At 32.0% G+C, this 18,535-nt stretch overlaps 4 protein-coding genes across 6 annotated transcripts; all 4 read right to left on the bottom strand.

Moving 5' to 3' along the window:
* Positions 1-177: 177 nt before the first annotated feature.
* On the bottom strand, positions 178-1,867 carry LOC107946970 (AT-hook motif nuclear-localized protein 26). The gene has a single exon (XM_041107412.1). It carries the CDS (start codon positions 1,385-1,387, stop codon positions 461-463), a length of 927 nt encoding a protein of 308 aa, XP_040963346.1. The 5' UTR covers positions 1,388-1,867; the 3' UTR covers positions 178-460.
* Positions 1,868-7,680: 5,813 nt separating this feature from the next.
* LOC107946968 (ATP-dependent Clp protease proteolytic subunit-related protein 2, chloroplastic) lies at positions 7,681-10,587 on the bottom strand. Its single transcript, XM_016881482.2, has 9 exons — positions 10,409-10,587; positions 10,267-10,310; positions 10,097-10,169; positions 9,500-9,620; positions 9,052-9,189; positions 8,830-8,946; positions 8,392-8,460; positions 8,209-8,304; positions 7,681-7,958 (listed from the first exon to the last, which is right to left on the bottom strand). Exons 1-9 carry the CDS (start codon positions 10,450-10,452, stop codon positions 7,821-7,823), a joined length of 840 nt encoding a protein of 279 aa, XP_016736971.1. The 5' UTR covers positions 10,453-10,587; the 3' UTR covers positions 7,681-7,820.
* Positions 10,588-12,857: 2,270 nt separating this feature from the next.
* LOC107946966 (general transcription and DNA repair factor IIH subunit TFB5) lies at positions 12,858-16,870 on the bottom strand. 3 transcript variants are annotated; one of them, XM_016881481.2, is made up of 4 exons: positions 14,690-15,148; positions 14,233-14,568; positions 13,831-13,913; positions 12,858-13,246 (listed from the first exon to the last, which is right to left on the bottom strand). In XM_016881481.2, exons 3-4 carry the CDS (start codon positions 13,863-13,865, stop codon positions 13,069-13,071), a joined length of 213 nt encoding a protein of 70 aa, XP_016736970.1. In that variant the 5' UTR covers positions 13,866-13,913; positions 14,233-14,568; positions 14,690-15,148; the 3' UTR covers positions 12,858-13,068. The 3 variants fall into 3 exon arrangements, with proteins under 3 accessions (XP_016736970.1, XP_040963343.1, XP_016736969.1); XM_041107409.1 differs by lacking the exons at positions 14,233-14,568; positions 14,690-15,148 and adding an exon at positions 16,736-16,870; XM_016881480.2 differs by lacking the exon at positions 14,233-14,568 and having other exon boundaries at positions 14,690-14,982.
* LOC107946965 (protein cornichon homolog 4) lies at positions 15,381-17,822 on the bottom strand. Its single transcript, XM_016881479.2, has 4 exons — positions 17,440-17,822; positions 16,736-16,917; positions 15,690-15,812; positions 15,381-15,595 (listed from the first exon to the last, which is right to left on the bottom strand). Exons 1-4 carry the CDS (start codon positions 17,509-17,511, stop codon positions 15,559-15,561), a joined length of 414 nt encoding a protein of 137 aa, XP_016736968.1. The 5' UTR covers positions 17,512-17,822; the 3' UTR covers positions 15,381-15,558.
* Between the last annotated feature and the right edge of the window lie 713 nt (positions 17,823-18,535).

Raw genomic sequence — 18,535 nt, 5'->3', positions numbered from 1 at the left:
ATGGTATGTAACTGTGTCTATATATGAACAAGTAATCAAGTGTAAAATCACACAACAAAAATGACATGCATGGATATAATAGCAGCTTGCTTCAATGGGGGAAATATTATGAGAATTTCGTGGAGCTGCAGCAAGAACAATATAGTGAAAAAGCAGTACTGTAAGTAACCTACAGTATTTTGGAAGCTGTCCCTTTCTTCTTCTTATTCTCATGAAATCAAACTACGAACTTACTGTCATTCAATCAGCATGCAGGCATATATATGACCTACTCATCAGATTAAATTCAGTAAAGGAAGGAAAAAAAGAGAATAGTAAAAGAAACCAAAACCTGAAAATGTTGCTCAACAAACCCAAATTTCCTGGCTACAAATTAAACTTGTGTAGTCTTTGATTGTTATAGCTGAAAGTGAAACGGGATTAACCAACACTCGCATCATTAAGTGGTGAAAACTGTTAGCTAGAATGGAGGGCGACCAGTAGCCCAAAATGCCTCACTTGGTAACTGAATAGAATTGAGAAGATTAGGTGGTAATCCATGAAAAAGAGGCGCATTTGACTCAGCCAAGGCTTGCTGCTGCTGCTGCTGCTGCTGTTGTTGCCCTCCAACTGCAGCGGGTGATCCAATTCCATCCCCTTGCACTGGAAGCTGTCCTTCATCTTCTTCTTCCAATGGAAGCCGCTCATATGCGGCGTTACTAAAAGAAGCTGCCATAATCACAACCGGGCCTGAACAAGTGAGTGTCCCAACAACACTACCGCCCACAACTTGGCCTTGTCCGCCAGCCAAATATATGGTTATCCCCGTAGCAGCCGGCGGTGCAGGTGGAGGCAAGAATGATCCCGCCAATGATAGTATCTCAAATCGGCCATGCAAGTTGACAACTGCACCAGCCGAGGCTGGTTGCCTAAGGGTCACATTCGTGACGGTCCCAGTCCCACTCATTATGCAAACTCCCCTCTGACGTCTTCTAGCAAAGGTTGTGACGCTTTCAACAATGTCACATCCATCCCCTATCTCCATGACATGCGTGCGTAAAGCGTTGGCACTGTCTCGGTTGATGATGATAGGTGGCTTAGGTTTGTTCTTGGATCCAGCAGGCCTGCCTCGTGGTCTTCGATTGAACTCTCCTTCACCATAGCCTTGAAGGCTAAGCTCTTTGCCTTCGTTATTGGCGCTGCTGTTGTTGTTGTTGTTATTGTTGATATCATCCCGATCCCTTTTCTTAACCCCGCTGCTGCTTCCACTTTGCTCATCTTCAGAGTTTTGGTGATGATGGTACTGATTTTCTTGCTGTTGAAGCTGAGGATGGTGGTGAAGATTGAAATCTCGTATATGAAATGGAGGTGGAAGAGAAAGGCCATGTGATGATGAAACTGGATCCATGCTATATAATACTTTTGTTTTTTACAATCTCGAAGCGATCTCAACTTACATACAAAAACAGGAATCCCAGACCAAAAACATCAAAGAAAATAATAAAAAGCTAGCTTGTAAAAGAATTAAAGGAAGATAGTGGAAGCAAAAGAGACTAAAAGAGAGAATATATATATTTATATATAATAGCAACAGTGAACAGAGTGCTTGGATTGGACAGCTCTTTTCTTTTTCTTCTGGCTTTGCTTTCAGGTTTTTGATCTTTGAAGTTGTTTAATGGAGTAGTAGGAAGCACACCAGCATCCCATGGTTTCAGCTGAGTTCCATCATGGTTTTACACAAGAGTTTGGGATGTTAGGGAGAAATTAAAAGAGAGGATGGGGGGTCTAGGGTTAGATAAATTGAGTTGGCAAAGATTGGCTTTGGTGGGCGGTGGAGAGTGGTGAGAGGTCCCCACTTCTCCTCTTTCTTTCCCAATGTTTAAATATGTAGTAGACATGGTTTGGTTAAAATGTACTAAATATTTTTCAATCCATCTCTATCATATATACTATATTATAAAGATGGAGGGTAGGGGTTTACAATTATAATTTTTAATTTTTATGTTAATTAACCCTATATTATTTGCATACTTCTTTTATTGAATTAATAACACAGCTCACATATGACATATTTCTTTAAAATCAGAAATATATCCATCTTAAAGTTCATTTAGTACTAAGAATTTATAATTACTTCTTTTCAGAATTTATAATTACTTCTTTCAACAACATTATCTTTAAGATTCAAATTTAAATTCTCTTCCTAAAAATATAATGTGCATTACTATCCTCTCTCTTGATTTATGAACTGAATTTTCTTTTCCAATCAGGTATATTACATGAGTTTCTTGTATACAGATTTTGTTAAAAAGAAAAACCCTAATATGTTAATGCTAATTATATATATAACAAAAAGTTTTAGTTTTTTTTATCAATCTCATTATAAGTTTTGATTATATTTGTTTTTTTTTTGACACAATGTCTAGAACTATCCATAGCCCCTTCTAACCCACAAATAGGAAGATAATGTACTTCAACACACTCAAACTCACATACCCTGCATTGTCAATCTAACTAAGACTTAATCTAAAAAAATTTAATTTCTTAAAAAGAAAAAGAAGCTATGTAAATAGATTTGTAATTCCTAAATTATGTTTAGCTCCTTATTTAAAGGAAAAAATTGGAATGAAAAATAAGTTAAGAGTGAGGGTAAAAGTATGAGCATTTCACTATTCATACATTCCACATGACCACCACCACCTGACTTTGACCCTACAAAAGGCAAAGTAAGCTCAATATTTAATGTTGGGTCCACATCCTTTATAGATTCTAAAATGGACACGTGTCTCAACCCCCTATCTTTTTAAGTACAGGGTCCTCCATTCTATTCTTCTCAGTCATATTTACGTTACCTGTAAGTACGCCCTATTCACTGGTAAAGTTCCTCCTCCCCCATTAAAGCATTCATTATTTATTGGAGGTGTTTATAAAATTAGGTTTAATTCTCAATCCCTTTTATTCTATTTTCTTTTAACATTAACGAATATAAAATAGCTTGTCTACGAAAAAGAGTGTATATAACAAGCGTTGGCACAAATAAATTATATATATTCAATTACATGCTATTTATATCTAATAAAAAAGAAAGTTAAAAGGAAAAAATATTAGAGATCCAATCTTTGTGGGGGCTTAAACACATGGTAAATCTTGTCGCATTCATTCATATATATATCATACGTTCAGAGATTGATAAATTCCATAAAAACAAGTAGTTGTAATAGAATGTGAGTGGTTAAGGTTTATTAATGAGTTCTCTCTTTTTACATAGGAAGGCCTATATAAATATATAGGGGAGGAAAGAAGGAATGGAGGTGTAAAGTAAAGGGGGGCATAATCCAGAGGTGTTGGGGGTGGGGCTGAGTGAGTGACAAAAGACGCGTTGGAGGCGCTGACAGGGAAGCACAACGTAAGGCAATGGCAATGGCAATGGCTCACTTTGCAATATGCAGGCGGAGAGAGAGAAAAGAAAAGTTGTTGGTAATTGCATGTTACTATGAATTAATGTTGGTAGGCTGCCAACCTACGGCCAACGGCTGAGCTTAAAGAAAAAAACAAAGAATCCAGAGAAACCAAACTAAACCAACCCCTCCCCTCTAAAATTATGGTAGTAATTAATCAGTATAGCTACATCATTGTTGTCTTTATCTTGCAAAACCATGCATTAGTGGATGCTATAAAATAGTTAAATATAAGATATAAAATAATTAGTAAATTTTTAGAAAGGTAAAACAATTCCTCCAAAAATTTTTCTTCTCTTTATCACAATCAAGTCATTAGGTATCCATTGTAACTAACGATTAAAATATATGAAAAGCACAAAGATTAACTCAATAACTAACTAAAATTAGAACAAATCTGAAAAAAAGATCATATACATTTAGAGTGAGACTTCGACATTAACATTGAGAACATATATTAATTTTTTTTATTAATACAAAGATATAAATATAACCCAAATATGATCTAAATACAAAGAAAACCAAGACCCTGACAAATCTTAGCAGCATGTATTAAAATGAAATATCATTTGTCTCATAAGCTTGGATTAGTTTTGATGTTATCCAAATTAATTGGATATGTATGAAAAATGAAGGGAATCAAAGCTTTTGGTTTTTTAGAATTTAATTATCAGACCAATGATGTTTGAAAACTGAAATATAATTAGTAAAAGAAATCATTGATACTATATATCATCATTAAATAAAGAATTCTGCAGCCTAAGGAAAAATAAATCTTTAATGTAACATAAGATAACGGTATGTAAGAGCAAGTTTTTTTTTTTTTTAAGCGTAAACATAGGATTCCCAAAAAGCTAATATTTGTTTAATGTTCATTTTCAGATCACTCCAAAACAAAGTGTTTGGATTTTTTTCCCCCAAAATTTTGCTCTTGGATTGTGGTAGTTGCTTACCATCCCAATATAAATATATCTATTGGCAGATATAATTTGATGGAATGCTTGGAGATCAAGTTAATGTTGGCCTTTCTCATAAATAATTTATCATTCCTCTAACTATCTTTTCTTTTTTCTTTTAACAAAAATTTGTAAATTGTTTACAATTTCATTTCATTTATTTATCGATATTATTTTATGAGTCATTTTTATTACACCCATTCGCGATCTCTTTCTAATTATTTAATAATATTTTAGTAAAATTTTTTATGTCATTGACACATAATTTTGGTAATTTTTTTTACCCTAAACCCAAACTCAAACGCTAAATCCTGAACCTTAAACTTAGGGTTCGGCGTTAAAAATTTATCAAAATTATATATTAATGACATGAAAAAAATTGTTAAAATGTCATTAAATAATTAGAAAATGACCATAAATGATGCGATAGAAAAGATCCATAAAATAATTTCTCATATATTCCTGCTTATTTGGATGAAATAAACTAAGATTTAATATTAATTAACTCCAATTATGCTAGCTTAGAAAGGAGAAATAGGTCCCACTGCTGAAATCAGAAATTTATGTACACAAGTGATTGAAAATTGTTAGATTCGAGATGTTGCGAGACAAAAGAAAGAAAGACTAACACAACACTTTTCCATTATTTACACCATTTTCAGGATGTTTTATGCGCTTTGAGAGAATCAAGCAAGCTTCTATAGGATATATATAAACAAATTTGTTGAAGATTGGATTCTGAATTAAACCCTCAATTAATACAGTTTTGTGTATCAATTTTATAAAGACGATTAGTTTATAGAATAGAGGCATTTCGTGGAATGCCTAATCAAGTGAACCGGTTGGTATTTTATATGTTATAGCACCTATAATTAGCTCCATTCTACAAATATACCATTTTTTCAAGCATTTAACTTAAGATGGGTTTGGATGGACGGTGTATTTACCCGCGATTAGTGTAAAAACAATGGTGGTAGTGAGATTAGATACTGTAGCGTAAGACAAAAAAGTAAACAAAACGCACCGCACCCCACCACCCAACCATACTCACCCTTAATATCCCCAATTAAATTAAAATTTAAAAGTTTGTATATAGTTTATCTATAAGATAGAAGACTTTGTACATTGTTGTATTTTCTTTTCTTTAATTTAGATCTTATGAAACTACATAAATTATATAGTGACTATCAATACGAAAAAATTCATATTTGGTAATTTCTTATAAATATTAATAACCACAAATTATATAAAAAAGATTTAGTAATTTCCTTTCCCTTTTTCATTTAGATAGAAAATAATATGAATTATATAGTCACTTTTACTAATAAAATGTTAAAAAAATACCCCCCCCAAAAAGGGGTCAAGTTTGAAAGTAACTTCTTTCATAAAATAATAATATTTTTATATTAATGTCATATTAATCCAAAGGCATGCCATTGAGTGAAAAAACATGGGAAGTTGGGTTCTTTAACATAAGCATGCCATTGCCCACAAACCATTGAGACAGCAAAGTTTTGGAAGCTGATGATGAAACAACCTTGAAATTATCACTACTTTGAATGCTATATTGGCTACTCACACTAAACAATCTTATCTTAACAATGTTGTTATCTCATTATGCAAATCAACTAGCAATTTAATATTATAAATCTAATTTTTAAGAAACCAAAATCTTGGAGGAGGGCTTAAGAAAGTAAGAAAACAAAACCATGTGAAAGGCACCCCACCCCCATTGCCTCGAATCTCATGTCTTACCAGTTCAAGGCTGTTGCATTGCATCCATCACATGTCGGGGGGGGGGGGGTTTAATTATGGATTTAAGTCAAAGTCAATAGAGAGTATTGGACATTTTAAGATTAGACGCCTAAGGAAACGACAAATCAAGGTGCCTCCATGTGATTGATCCATGGCAACCGATGTGGAATCATGTTGATTGTTGGCCATAAAATTAATTAATTAATCATCATCATTAATCAAGCTGCTAATGAAATAAATTTAACATTTCGTTTCAACCAACAATTTCCCCTTGATGCTGAATTATCGATGTATGAACTTGGACTTATTGTTGATGGCCATCCATCTTGGAATCCTTCAAAAGTCGCAGGAATTTGTTAATTATTATTATACTAATTAATGTCTGTGCTAATGATATAAGCCTTTTTTTTCCTGCAATTATCATGTCGTAGTTAATCATGTTGCAAAAGCGTGATGCTATTTGCTGGGTTTTCCTTCTTCTTTCTTCCTTTTTTTATTCTAAAGACAAATATTAGAATTACATTAACCGGAAAGAAGTATCAAAACTAAAATTTGAAACTTAATTCCCTAAATTAACATAATTTAATTATTAGTCACTCCAAACTAATATGATGACATAAAAATTATATTTTTTCTATTAATATGCCCTTGTTATCATGCAATCACATCCCCCTCAAATTTAATTAACCATATTCAACAAATAATAAATTTACATATTAGTTAAAACCTACTAATAACATTATATAAATATGGTTAAATTTTGTTATTAATTCTTATACTTTACGAATGTAGTGAGTTTAATCCTTATTCTTTATTTTGATCAATTTTAATCTTATACTTTTTAAAATAGTCAATTTTAGTCCTTTGTTTCATGAATTTTGAAAATTTAATCTTGACCTAAACAATAGCAATTAAATTTGTTCGGTTGGTTAAATTTTATTACTAATCCTACACTCTACATATAGTTGTATATTTAATCCATATAATCAAATAGGATCATTCTAAATCCTTATACTTTTCAAATTTTAAAATTTTAATATGCAAATGACAATCATTAATCCGTTAACTAGATTTTTTAGTAATATGTAAATAGTAAGCTGACATAATATCACACATATTGATATATTTGTCGCATCAAATCTTTAAAATAACAGAACTTAATGAATTTAATAATTATCATTTGATAAAAACTGAAATTTTAAAACTTAAAAAATACAATAATAAAAAAATGACCAAATTAAACAACTTTCATCTAATAGCAGAATTTAACCTAGAAATCAAAGTATGCAAAATTAAAATAGAGGAATTAAGTTGGAGACTAAAATCATGATTAGACCCCAAAACTGAAGTATCTTTTCTGTTGGGTTCTTTGTAACTTCTGGGGAATTGGGCACTAACAATAAACCGAACCCAATTTGAACTTGTGCTGTAAATTGGTATTAAATTGGACCCAAGTATGAGATTAAAAGCAGCACTGATGAGATTAAAAATGACCCATTATAAATACCTAATGGAGCTTGACTGGCTCTTTCTTTGGGGAAAACTTCATTAGGATCAATTAACTTCAAAGCATTCAAATACAACACTTTATGCAAAAACGTGCACATAAATTTGAGAAACATAATACTATTACAGCTATATCAAGCCATTTTGTTATGGGAAATAATAAACACTAACCAAGGCCTGTTCCTGCATCCTTACGAGGTGCATCGGCCTTGATACGAGGTGGTCTGACTATACGATCAATAAGCCCATATTCAAGAGCTTCTTGTGCATTGAAGCGTTTCATCCTACTTAAATCCTTGTTGACCTGCACGTGCACATTCATTGTTAGTTCTGTTTCAACAGGTAAAACAATGAACATATAAACAAGAAAAGTAACAGAAGAACAAATGAACTTTAGCCGAGAGAGCGAATGAAAGCTCGAAAAGGGAGATTTTAGGTGATTGTGTTTAGAACCCGGAGTTAAAAAAGGATGCTAGCAATGCTGAAATGAATCAAACCAAAAAAAGAAAAGAACATTATTGTAATCACTTCAGAGATTGAGCTGTTAACATCACCTTCTCAACAGGCTGGCCTGTATTCTTAGCTAGCTCGGTGAAAAGGTAATCTCTGATTCTAAGAAGCTCATTGGCTTCATTACGGATATCATCAGCCTGTTGACATTAAATAATTTTATGATCATCAAAATGATAACAATGAAAATTTTTATTATAATTCACCACAGTAGCATGCAGTCATACCTGACCACGAGCTGCACCAGCTGGAGACTGTAGAGCAACTCTTGAAAGAGGCATTGCAAAGCGATTACCCTTCATGTATAGGAAACAAGAAAGAATTATATCATATTTCCCATTTCAGCTGCAAATAACAGATGCCTCACTTAAGGCGTTAAAAGAAAATTTCACAGTAGGCTCTAGAAACAACTTTGATGCACAGATCATGGATTACAAAAGCCCAATCAGGTCAGGGGCGGTAGCTTTTTCCTGTTGCTATTATTACATCCATACCAAAATAAAAGAAAATTCAAGAATCACTATTTGGTCAGCAGTGCACAGCTAAAAAAGTCTAAAACTTTTAAAACTTTGAGGGATAACTTCATGCATCATGCCACAAGAATTCACAGCCTACACTCGCAAAAGAAATACCACAAAGTTTACGGGTTTAGATGGAAGTGATACCTTTTCCCCAGCTGCAAGCAGGAAGCCTGCTAGATTGTAGGCATAGCCTACACAGTGGGTGCCGACAGGACTCTTCAAGCTTTTCATGGTATCATAGATAGCCAAGCTTGGGGTAAGCTGTAAACAACGCCAAGTCCATATCAGATAGTGACCAAAGATAAGAAATTAGAAATTTAAATATATACATCAGCAAAAGCATTTAAAAAATCAAAAGAAACTTACATCCCCGCCAGGGCCATTAATGTAAAAGTAAAGCCTTTTATTATCATCAATACTATCAAGGTATAACATCGTTGCCAATATTTGGTTGCTAAATTCCTCATCTATATGTTGTCCAATGAAAATAACGCGCTCTCGATACTGCATCCAAATTCCAAAGTATGTCATTAGCCACTAGAAGGTACATAATAGAATTCAAAGCTTGTTTGAGAGTACATGAAAACAAAAGATTCAGGCAACAATGAAAATCTAGGACAGATGCTGAAACAGATTATCAAACCACTTTGCCAACTGAAAGATATCCATATAACAGTAAAACAGCAAAGGATTATAAGGGTACGTTCGAATCATCTACAACATAACAATACTCTGAACAGCATCCATGCTAGAACATGTTCAGTTTGAAACTAGGTTCTCCGATTTATAATTAGAATTAGCTAAGTTTACTCACTAGTGCATTCCATAAATCAACCCATTGCCAAGTTCCTTCACCTGGAACTCTATAGGGAACTCTCGGAGTTCCTATTGGCATCATCCCTACTCGTGACCTTGTTGCTTTGCAGCTTCGCGTTCTGCAGACAAAGAAATGCAGATATTTGAAGAACTAATTCGAAACTTGAATATAAAGTTGCCGCGTATTATACAGTTGAGACTACATTAGATAAAGCGCTCCATTTCCATGAAATAAAATAAGGAACTAGAATACAACACTAACCATGGTAAAAAATCAGAACAAGGCAGGCATACAGCTACAGAGTAGCCATCACACATGCCAGATATGCTTAAAGGAGCAAGCTTTAAATCAAACATATTAATTATGAACACTAAAAGATGCAATTTTTTTTCTTTTCCTTGGAACCAGAAACAAAATTCAAACATCATTTTTACTTACAAGAAGCAAACTGTAAAAATCCAAAATTCAAATTTATGAACTGTAAAGTTGCCCTAGAGAATCCCATAATCAAAATAAATAAGAACATATCTCCAATTACAAGCCATTATACACGATTAATAAAATAAGAAGAAGTTCAAAGTAGAGACTGGTTACCCGCATTGGAGACTCTTATTAACTCTGGTATAGAAGTCCGCAGTCAAGTTTGGTCTCCCAGTTGCAAATAAACCTTCAAAATAGTAACAATTAGCCCAAAAAAAAGTTCAAATTTTAGGGTATATGAAAAAAGGAATTGTGTTACTCCAGAGTGAAGAAAGCAAACATACAGGGAGATTGAAGCTTCAAACCAGAGTAAACCTTAGTCCCACAACTGCAAAACAACAAACGAAGAAAATAGAAAATACCCACGTCATATATATACGTATAGAAATACACCAATTATGTATTATACAGTAAAATAAATATAACCTCAGAGACGGCTGATGAAGATTTGTATTAAGTGAGATTGCCATTGTTTTGGGGGTTTGAAGAATCCGAAGAGCGTTTTATTAGGAAGAAGAAATAGAAGATTGAGGGAGGGAGGGAGGGAGGGCTGATGATATAGCAAGGATCTGGTGGTGCCGTTACTATTATAGAGTTTTTGCTCTATTCTTTACACTCAATATTCTACGAACAAAATATACCACGGATTAATTACATGTATTAATAAAATATACTGTAATTTTTTAAAAATATATATCATTAATTTTAAAAGTATATTTTTATGTGCAAAATTTTCTCTACTTTTAAGTGAAATTAAAAATTATCACTATATTTCATTTTAAATAATATTTATGATTGTACCTATAAATTAAAGATAAATTTACCATTATACTTTAACTCTATATAAAAGTTTACTGTTTTACATTTGGATAAAGTATCAAAATAGTCACTTTTGTTTACCTTAAATTACATTTTAATCACTTATGTTTGAAATGTTACGTTTTAGTCACTGAGCCGTTAATTGTTGTTAACAGTATAATGGTAAGCTGGTGTGCCACGTTAAATCATCATTTCAAACAAAAAATTTAGGTTAAGTTATACAATTGGTCCACATATTTTTTCGTTTTGAGCAATTTAATTTTTTTCTTTTATGTCCTTTTAGCTTTTCTTTTTCTTTTTCTTTTTTCTTTTATTCTCTTCTGCTTCTTCCTTTGTTTTCCTCCCTTCTCCATCTTTTTTAACATAGTTTTTCTATGTTTACATTTGTTAAAACTAGTCCCTTTACTTTTATTTTTTTGAACAATTTAATTTTTTTTTCTTCTTCCCATTTAGTTTTAACAAATAGAAAATAGAAAAAAAAAACTACATTAAAAGAGATGGAGAAAGGAGGAAAACAAAGGGAGAAGTAGAAGAGAATGAAAAATAAAGAAAAGTCAAAAGAACATAAAAGAAAAAAATTAAATTACTCAAAACAAAAAATATGGAGACCAATTGTATAATTTAACCTAAAATTTTTGTTTGAAATGATGATTTAACATGTCACGTCAACTTACTGTTACACCATTAACAACAATTAACGGCTCAGTGACTAAAATGTTACAACACGTTAACATAAGTGACTAAAATGTAACATTTCAAACATAAGTGACTAAAATGTAACATGAGGTAAACAAAAGTGACAATTTTGATACTTTACCCTTTTACATTTATTTGATTGAATTTTGTCTCCAAGTTTAATTCTTGATTGAAATTCTCTAATCAATTTTACTTTAAAATAATTTGAAAACAATTTAATAAATTTCTTTTTTTGTATTTTATCTTAATATTTAACCTTCAAAATTAATAAAAACATTTATTTTATAAAAAATAAATTTACTTTATATATACTATTTTTCAAATATTTATTTTAATTTAAAAAAATCTAACCTAATTTATTATTTTTTATATTTTATAAATTAACTTATTATTAAATATTGAAGTAAAATATTTGAAAGAAGTTTTATTATTAAAATTTTTTAAATATTGAGCGATAGAATTTAATTAAAAAACGATAATTGGTGGTAAAAATTAATAAAATTTAAAGTTTAATAGTAAAATTTAATAACATAAAAATTGAGTGTCAAATTTACTCATTTAAAAAAAACAACGGCAAATATTAATAAAAACAAAGTATAGTGGCGAATTTCAATATTTATCTATAGTATGACGGTAAATTTACACTCTAACCTTTATTTAAAAAAATTATTTGAATTTTTTAAAATAGTTAGTAAAAAAATTGTTAAAAAAATTAATAGCATTTTAAAGCATATTTATGGTACCAGTTGTTTTAAAACTTTACAAATAAATTGTGTTGCCATTTTCGATAAGATAAATATGCTACATGTCAAAAATTTAAGTTGTCATGTCAATTGAGACCCTAAGACTTTGTAATAATATATATATGCATGTGATTTATATAACAAATTGTTATAAATATAAAATGATAATATAATTTATATACTTTTTAAAGTGTCACATCAATTAAATTTTTATATTTTTTAATTTCAGATAACAAAATGTACATATTTATTAAGTTCAGATCCAAAAATTATATTAATCTAATATAAAATATTATATATTTCTTTTTTAAAAATATTTAATTTTTTTAATTTCATATTAATATTTATATATATTTAAAATTAAATTTTAAAAAATAATTTTTATTATTTAATTTAAATTCAGACAGACCCAAAGTTCAAAAATCCTTACACAACCAAGCCTAATCTTGCGACCGAGCATGCAATCAGATCTGCGAACAAGTTTACTTAAAACACAATCATAACTAGAGTTTCAAAGAAAAAATTGCTTGGAACCAATTTAGTATCCTCTTACATGTTAGTAGTTGCAATAACTCCTGTTAACAATCATCTAATATTTCAGCAAAAGGATAATGATATACTCGAACAAGTCTTTGGAATGATAGCCAAACAAATAAATAAATACAAAATCCAAATCCAAATATAGCCCTCAATTATATCAGGGTCTGAAGTCAAAATGAAAATAGGAAGCCAGAAATTGCACATATTCATACATTAGAATTTCTTTGTTGTTCTTTATTGGTTTTTCATATATGAGCTCCATTAAAGAAAGGATATTGAGTTCAAGAATCAAGTTGGCTTCTCGTATGAATTCTGGTCTCTGAACTCAGATATGGCACTTCGTATCATTCCAGCGACATCAGGTTGCACGAAAAAGTGCGTGCTATCCAGCACATGTATTATAAACTTATGTGCAGCTGGCAGCGATGCATTCAAATTCACGATAAACTGTGCCATGGGAATGTCACTGCAAAATATAATGGAACAGGAATCTTTCAGCTATAATGCAGAAGGGGAACTGATAACCTGATAAACTTCGAATACACAAGCTTGTCAAAATTTATATGAGCAAATATTAATACCTTAAACACGACTATGATGGGAAAAAATAACATAAACACGATGCAAAATACACAGATTCTTAGGCCTTCATAATGGGGCAATAAAATAAATGACATTTGTATGCAACCATTTTAACCATTTAAACTGACAAGCGATCGGGTTGCTTCGATTGTGACATCAATGAATTCTAATCAAATGCCAAATGCCATACAAACAATAGAATCACCACACTAATATCTTTAGACAGGATGGTTTTAATCTCCCATTTAGAAGCTCCAATTAATCATATGATTCCAAGAACTAAATCAAGGCTTTAGAAAGCACGGTTCTTAGAGCTTCAAAATGAAGCTGATGTTTCCATTTAAAACTGGATTACGCTTGCCCCAACCAACAAATAGACAACTTATATAGAGGAGAAAGAGATAAAGAAGCAACAACTGAACATTGAACATCAAAATATACTCGTATAGCATTAAATATCTATCTTACCAAGAAACGAATAGCCCTTTAGTGGCGTTGACCATGATGAAGCAGAAACCTTAAAATCTGAACTGCTACACAGCCACACAGACCTGTACTTAGTAAGTGGAAAGCCAAATGGATGCAAGTTAGTTAAAATAGAAAAGGAAAAGCATCTACTTAGATGCATCATACATGATGAATTTCAGTTTGGAATTATTGGGGATTAAAATGAAGTATCTGATCCATATTCCCTATATTTGGGATACCATGATAAAATTGCATTCCAAGATAATATAATCTCATCAAGAACACTCTCAGCCTATCCTAAATTCCCAGTTTTCAAATACCCATATAAAATCAAATTCCATGAGACCACATTTCTCAGGCATCTAATAAAAACCCTAAACCCATTTTGTGTTATCATATCACCTAGCTTAGTAAACGAATCCAGAAGAGCTGTTTGCACAAAACTAAAGTTGCAAATTCCAAATCTATGATATGGCATGTGTGGTTGGGCACAATCCTAGCTTCTGCCATTTCACATAAAAGATTAAAAGCTTCTTCAAACTTCCTACATAAAAACATCTAGCTTTTACTAGTAGGAAAGGATTCCAAATAGCGGAAGCGGCGCCGTCCGCCAACGCTAAAGACCCCAATAGCGGTGTGAACAAATTTCACATCAACAGCGGTCGATCACGGCTGAAAAACGGCAGTGTAACGGAAAATAGCGGCGAGAACGGTCCGCTATTTCCGCTAAAGCAATACCTTGTAAAAAAAAGAATGGAGGAGACGGAGTAAAAAAAAAAAAGCAGTATTTAAGACAGAGAATCAAATATGGCAGTGATGCAGAAGCAAAGAGCAGATAACTTAGGTCTTCAAACGTTACCTTATTTAATTTCCTGGTCGGCAGGGGAGAGCTTTGGTCAGCGACCGGAGGAGGAGAGGAAGAAAAAGACGATGTTGAGACAGAGTGGTGGTTTTTATATTAATTTTGCTATAATTATTATTTGAATTATTATTAGAGGAGCGTAAAGTTATTGTTTTAATATTTCAAATTTTGAATTTATCAATATATTTATATTTATTATGTAAGTAATTATGAGAAATGGGCTACTTTCTTATGTCATTAGCTAGTTTTTCTTGAAAGGATTGTAACGATTTAAAGCAGAAGTATGGATGAAGTCATGAAAAATCAAGGATCATATTAATAAATGGGCTTGCACGTCTACGATGAAGGAACATTGGCAAGCACCATGTATTGGATGGGTCGATGTGGCCATTGGTGGAGTAATAAGAGGTCAAAATTTCAAATGATGATGTGGTATAATCTCAAAGATATTTAGTGTTTTAATAACTGAACCAATGATTAAACAGAACAGTTCCTAATTCAACTAGTTTGATCTATTCAACTACCAAACAAACAATAATTAAATAAATAATTAAAAATTCATAAAAAAATATTAAGCCTGTTCAGTCTGTTCAACTGTTAATTTTTGCCTCTATTTTCGATTTTTATCAATAGCATAAATTGAGATAGCTCATTCCTTGAGCAAAATCCAAGCACAAGGCTAAACAAATAACAAATGCCCGAATATATATATAACTAAAATAAACTGAAATTCTCACAAATCATACAACCTTGAAATTTATGCTATATCAGTTTACAACAGACACAAGTTGAAATATGATTAAGAAAAAAGAGTGTGAATGTCCAATGCACTAAATGCTTTAAGTTAAGAAAGCTGTTGTCTCCGATTAATCGTCCATATCTTCTAATGTAGACCAGATCATCCTATCAAATGCATATAAAAAGTTCCCATGTTAGCAGCTACTAAGAATAAAAGGTAACATGAGAAACCTGTGTATTGTTGAAAACAACAAATTACCAGAATAAGGAGAAAAAGAGGAGAAGGACAAGATAGCCAAGCTTAAAAAGGCGCTGCTTCTTCTCCCTGGGAAGCATGTTAAATATCTCTGTAACGTCTACCAGGTGCTTTTTCTGTGTGTAACTGATAACAACAGAAAGCATATACATTTTCAAAAGCACTCAACAAATCATGAAGCCCAATAGCAATATACTGGCTTTTCTCCAGAGTATGTTTGATAAGCTCTAAGAGTCTCGACGCTCTTATCCATGATTGATATCGTAAAAGGAAATTTAATTTAGAGCATAGAAATAACTACAATCCCGCAAGATGCCCAGATTCTTCCATGCAATCTATTGAAGGGGCAAAAGAAAGCTAACTTTTAGCTTAATGTAATTCTCAAATCCAATAAACTTGACAAAAGGGACAAAGAATATTGCTTGGGACCAATGGAATTTGTTTGTTTCCAAATTAAAGTCATTAATATGCCTGCCAATCAGTCCACTCTCGTCCGATTCCTTTCTCCCTCGTGAAGATCCATAAAGCATTCAATTGTTTCTATTTATTGATATAACATTGTCCACAGCCCCATATGTATTACACCTCATCAGGTAAATCACACATTTCTTTATACTTGGTGCTTATAGCAAGAGTATTTAACCTAAGAGAGGGTGAGAGGTCAAGAGAGCAAACAATCAATACTCAAATTCGCAACAAGGACGTTCATGATGCAGGCAAAGTATAGACATATAACAAAGTTTCCATTTTCATGAAGCTCCAATGCTACCTAATACCTATTCATGTCGTTGCACAAGTTAGAAATTACAAGTCTTAAGAACACAAAGCTCACAACAAACAAGATCATGGAACAATATAGACCGGATAACCAGACGGGGGCTTAATCATACAGGACATAGCATTGCAATCTAAACAAACAAGGGAGCCATAACGAAGTAATTTGAAATTAACAGTGAATTAAAGCTAGAGAAACTACCATTTGAACTTTTCCTCAAAACAGAATAGGGAAATAATAAAAGGTCGAATAAGAAGATGAGGGAAGAACTTACAGTCTCACATTGTAGTATAAATATGGACCACATAAGAGCGCCATGACCCAATGTCCCGTTAATAGATAGAATACACATAAAATTCCTTGGAGGATAAATTCCGGCAGGACCACTTTGTTTATCCGTGATGAAGAGTCGTAAGGATTGATGTAATCAAACTCTAAATCAGCCAAGCACATGAGCTGCAGCAAAATGTTCATGCTGTTAAACCTCTTTATTGTTCTCATATAACCAGAACAACCTTCAGACAAAATAATATCAGTAATTAGCTAGACACCACAGAGATTTCTGTTGCCAAGCTTCTTTAGTTCTTTCATGTTTCAAATCCCAAAAAAAATCCATCACCTAGTTCCTCAAAATCAAATTGTGGGATAATATATAGCAGGAGTTAGGACTTCAAACCTAAGATTTTTCTCTGATAATTCATAAATCACCCTTTTTTGCAGCAAAATTCAACAAACCCAGACAAAAGCACTCCAAGGGAACTATTTTTTCTCTCCTTTCCTCAACACAGACGCAATTTCTTGCAATAATTAAGTGGTTTTCTAGCAACTAAATGGAAGAACCAATAAAATAATGAAAATCTAACAAGCCAATAGCAAAGCATCGTATAATTTGAACCAAATATAAGGGATAAAAGCAAAATTACAAGCAGACCCAGAAACAAAATAAACATGGAGTCTAGGGTTAATGAGGGAACTGACCTGATAAACAATGAGAACAAGAAGGGCAATGAGGATGAAGAAAGAAATAAGCCATATGAATAGATCTCCCATGCCTTCCTTTATCTCCCTCTCTTCCTATCTCTTCTTCTTCTTCTTTTCTGTCTTATTTATCGCTTGGGATTTCTGTTTCGATGTAAGAGGATTAAAGTCCGGAGGGCAGCAGAAGCGAAACCAGGGTTCGACTGTGCCGGACGAACAGCGTTGGTTTGGCTTGCTTTTGGTGCTCTGAGTTCTTAAACGCCTGAAAGATCCGACCAAAAGTAGCCTCGGAGGTACTGTTTGACTCTACCACTCGAAAGGCTTGTTGATTTTTACCGTCCGACGCTTCGGACTATATATTTTTCGGTTAAAATGGGCTATAAGTCCCTATACTTTTCATAAATTTAAAATTTAATCTCTTTACTTTATTTTAAGAATTTAATTTTCCTATTATTTGAATTTTAAAATTTAAGTCCAACTGTTAAAGCTGTTAAAATTATTTTATTAAATTTAAATATATTAAAATATTATTATTTTTAATTATATTATTATAGAGTATATTTTTATTTAAAAAATACATGATTAAATTCTTAAAAATAAAAATATAATAACTAAACTCTAAACCTATAAATAGATATTTTACCATGTTTCCTCTAGATTACTCCTATACTTGCACATCGACGTCGTACAATGTGTTGGACATATAAATATTTATGAATCATTCCAAAATAAAATATCTAAGATGGTTTAGTATCAAACTCGACATAGATGTCAGTTAAAATTTTGCGTTTAAATGCACAAGTTTTCTATCCCTCTAAACCCACTTCATCTTCATTTGTTTATTTAAAATTATTTATATCTATGCTTGTTTGTTTGAACCAAGTTACTTTGTTCATCTTATCTTCACAAATATTAAAGAATTATATTTTTAAAAAAAATTATATCACATGTGTGTGTGAAAACTACAAAATTAAAATACTGAAGTATGTTTAAAAATAGTATACAATAATTAATTATGTTTTGATCATTGAATTTTTAAAAATTACAATATGAGTACCAATGTTATCAATTCATTACACTACAGTTACTAAATCCT

Source organism: Gossypium hirsutum, chromosome D12 (genome assembly GCF_007990345.1).
Source record: "Gossypium hirsutum isolate 1008001.06 chromosome D12, Gossypium_hirsutum_v2.1, whole genome shotgun sequence".
Classification (NCBI taxonomy): Eukaryota; Viridiplantae; Streptophyta; class Magnoliopsida; order Malvales; family Malvaceae; genus Gossypium; species Gossypium hirsutum.
This window is presented reverse-complemented; position numbering and strand designations above follow the sequence as displayed.

Bases quoted from the DNA above. Each gene is read 5' to 3' on its own strand.
- LOC107946966 (XM_041107409.1), bottom strand. From the start codon at position 13,865: ATGGTCAACGCCACTAAAGGGCTATTCGTTTCTTG. The intron at 13,247-13,830 runs GTAAGATAGATA...TATATTTTGCAG, and splicing joins AAAGGGCTATTCGTTTCTTG to TGACATTCCCATGGCACAGT.
- LOC107946965 (XM_016881479.2), bottom strand. From the start codon at position 17,511: ATGGGAGATCTATTCATATGGCTTATTTCTTTCTTCATCCTCATTGCC. The intron at 15,813-16,735 runs GTAAGTTCTTCC...TGTTGTTATCAG, and splicing joins TTATACTACAATGTGAGACT to TTACACACAGAAAAAGCACC. The intron at 15,596-15,689 runs GTAATTTGTTGT...TGCATTTGATAG, and splicing joins CTCTTTTTCTCCTTATTCTG to GATGATCTGGTCTACATTAG.
- LOC107946968 (XM_016881482.2), bottom strand. From the start codon at position 10,452: ATGGCAATCTCACTTAATACAAATCTTCATCAGCCGTCTCTGAG. The intron at 10,170-10,266 runs GTATGTTTGCTT...ACTATTTTGAAG, and splicing joins TTTGAAGCTTCAATCTCCCT to GTTTATTTGCAACTGGGAGA. The intron at 7,959-8,208 runs GTGATGTTAACA...GTGCACGTGCAG, and splicing joins CAGGCCAGCCTGTTGAGAAG to GTCAACAAGGATTTAAGTAG.
- LOC107946970 (XM_041107412.1), bottom strand. From the start codon at position 1,387: ATGGATCCAGTTTCATCATCACATGGCCTTTCTCTTCCACCTCCATTT.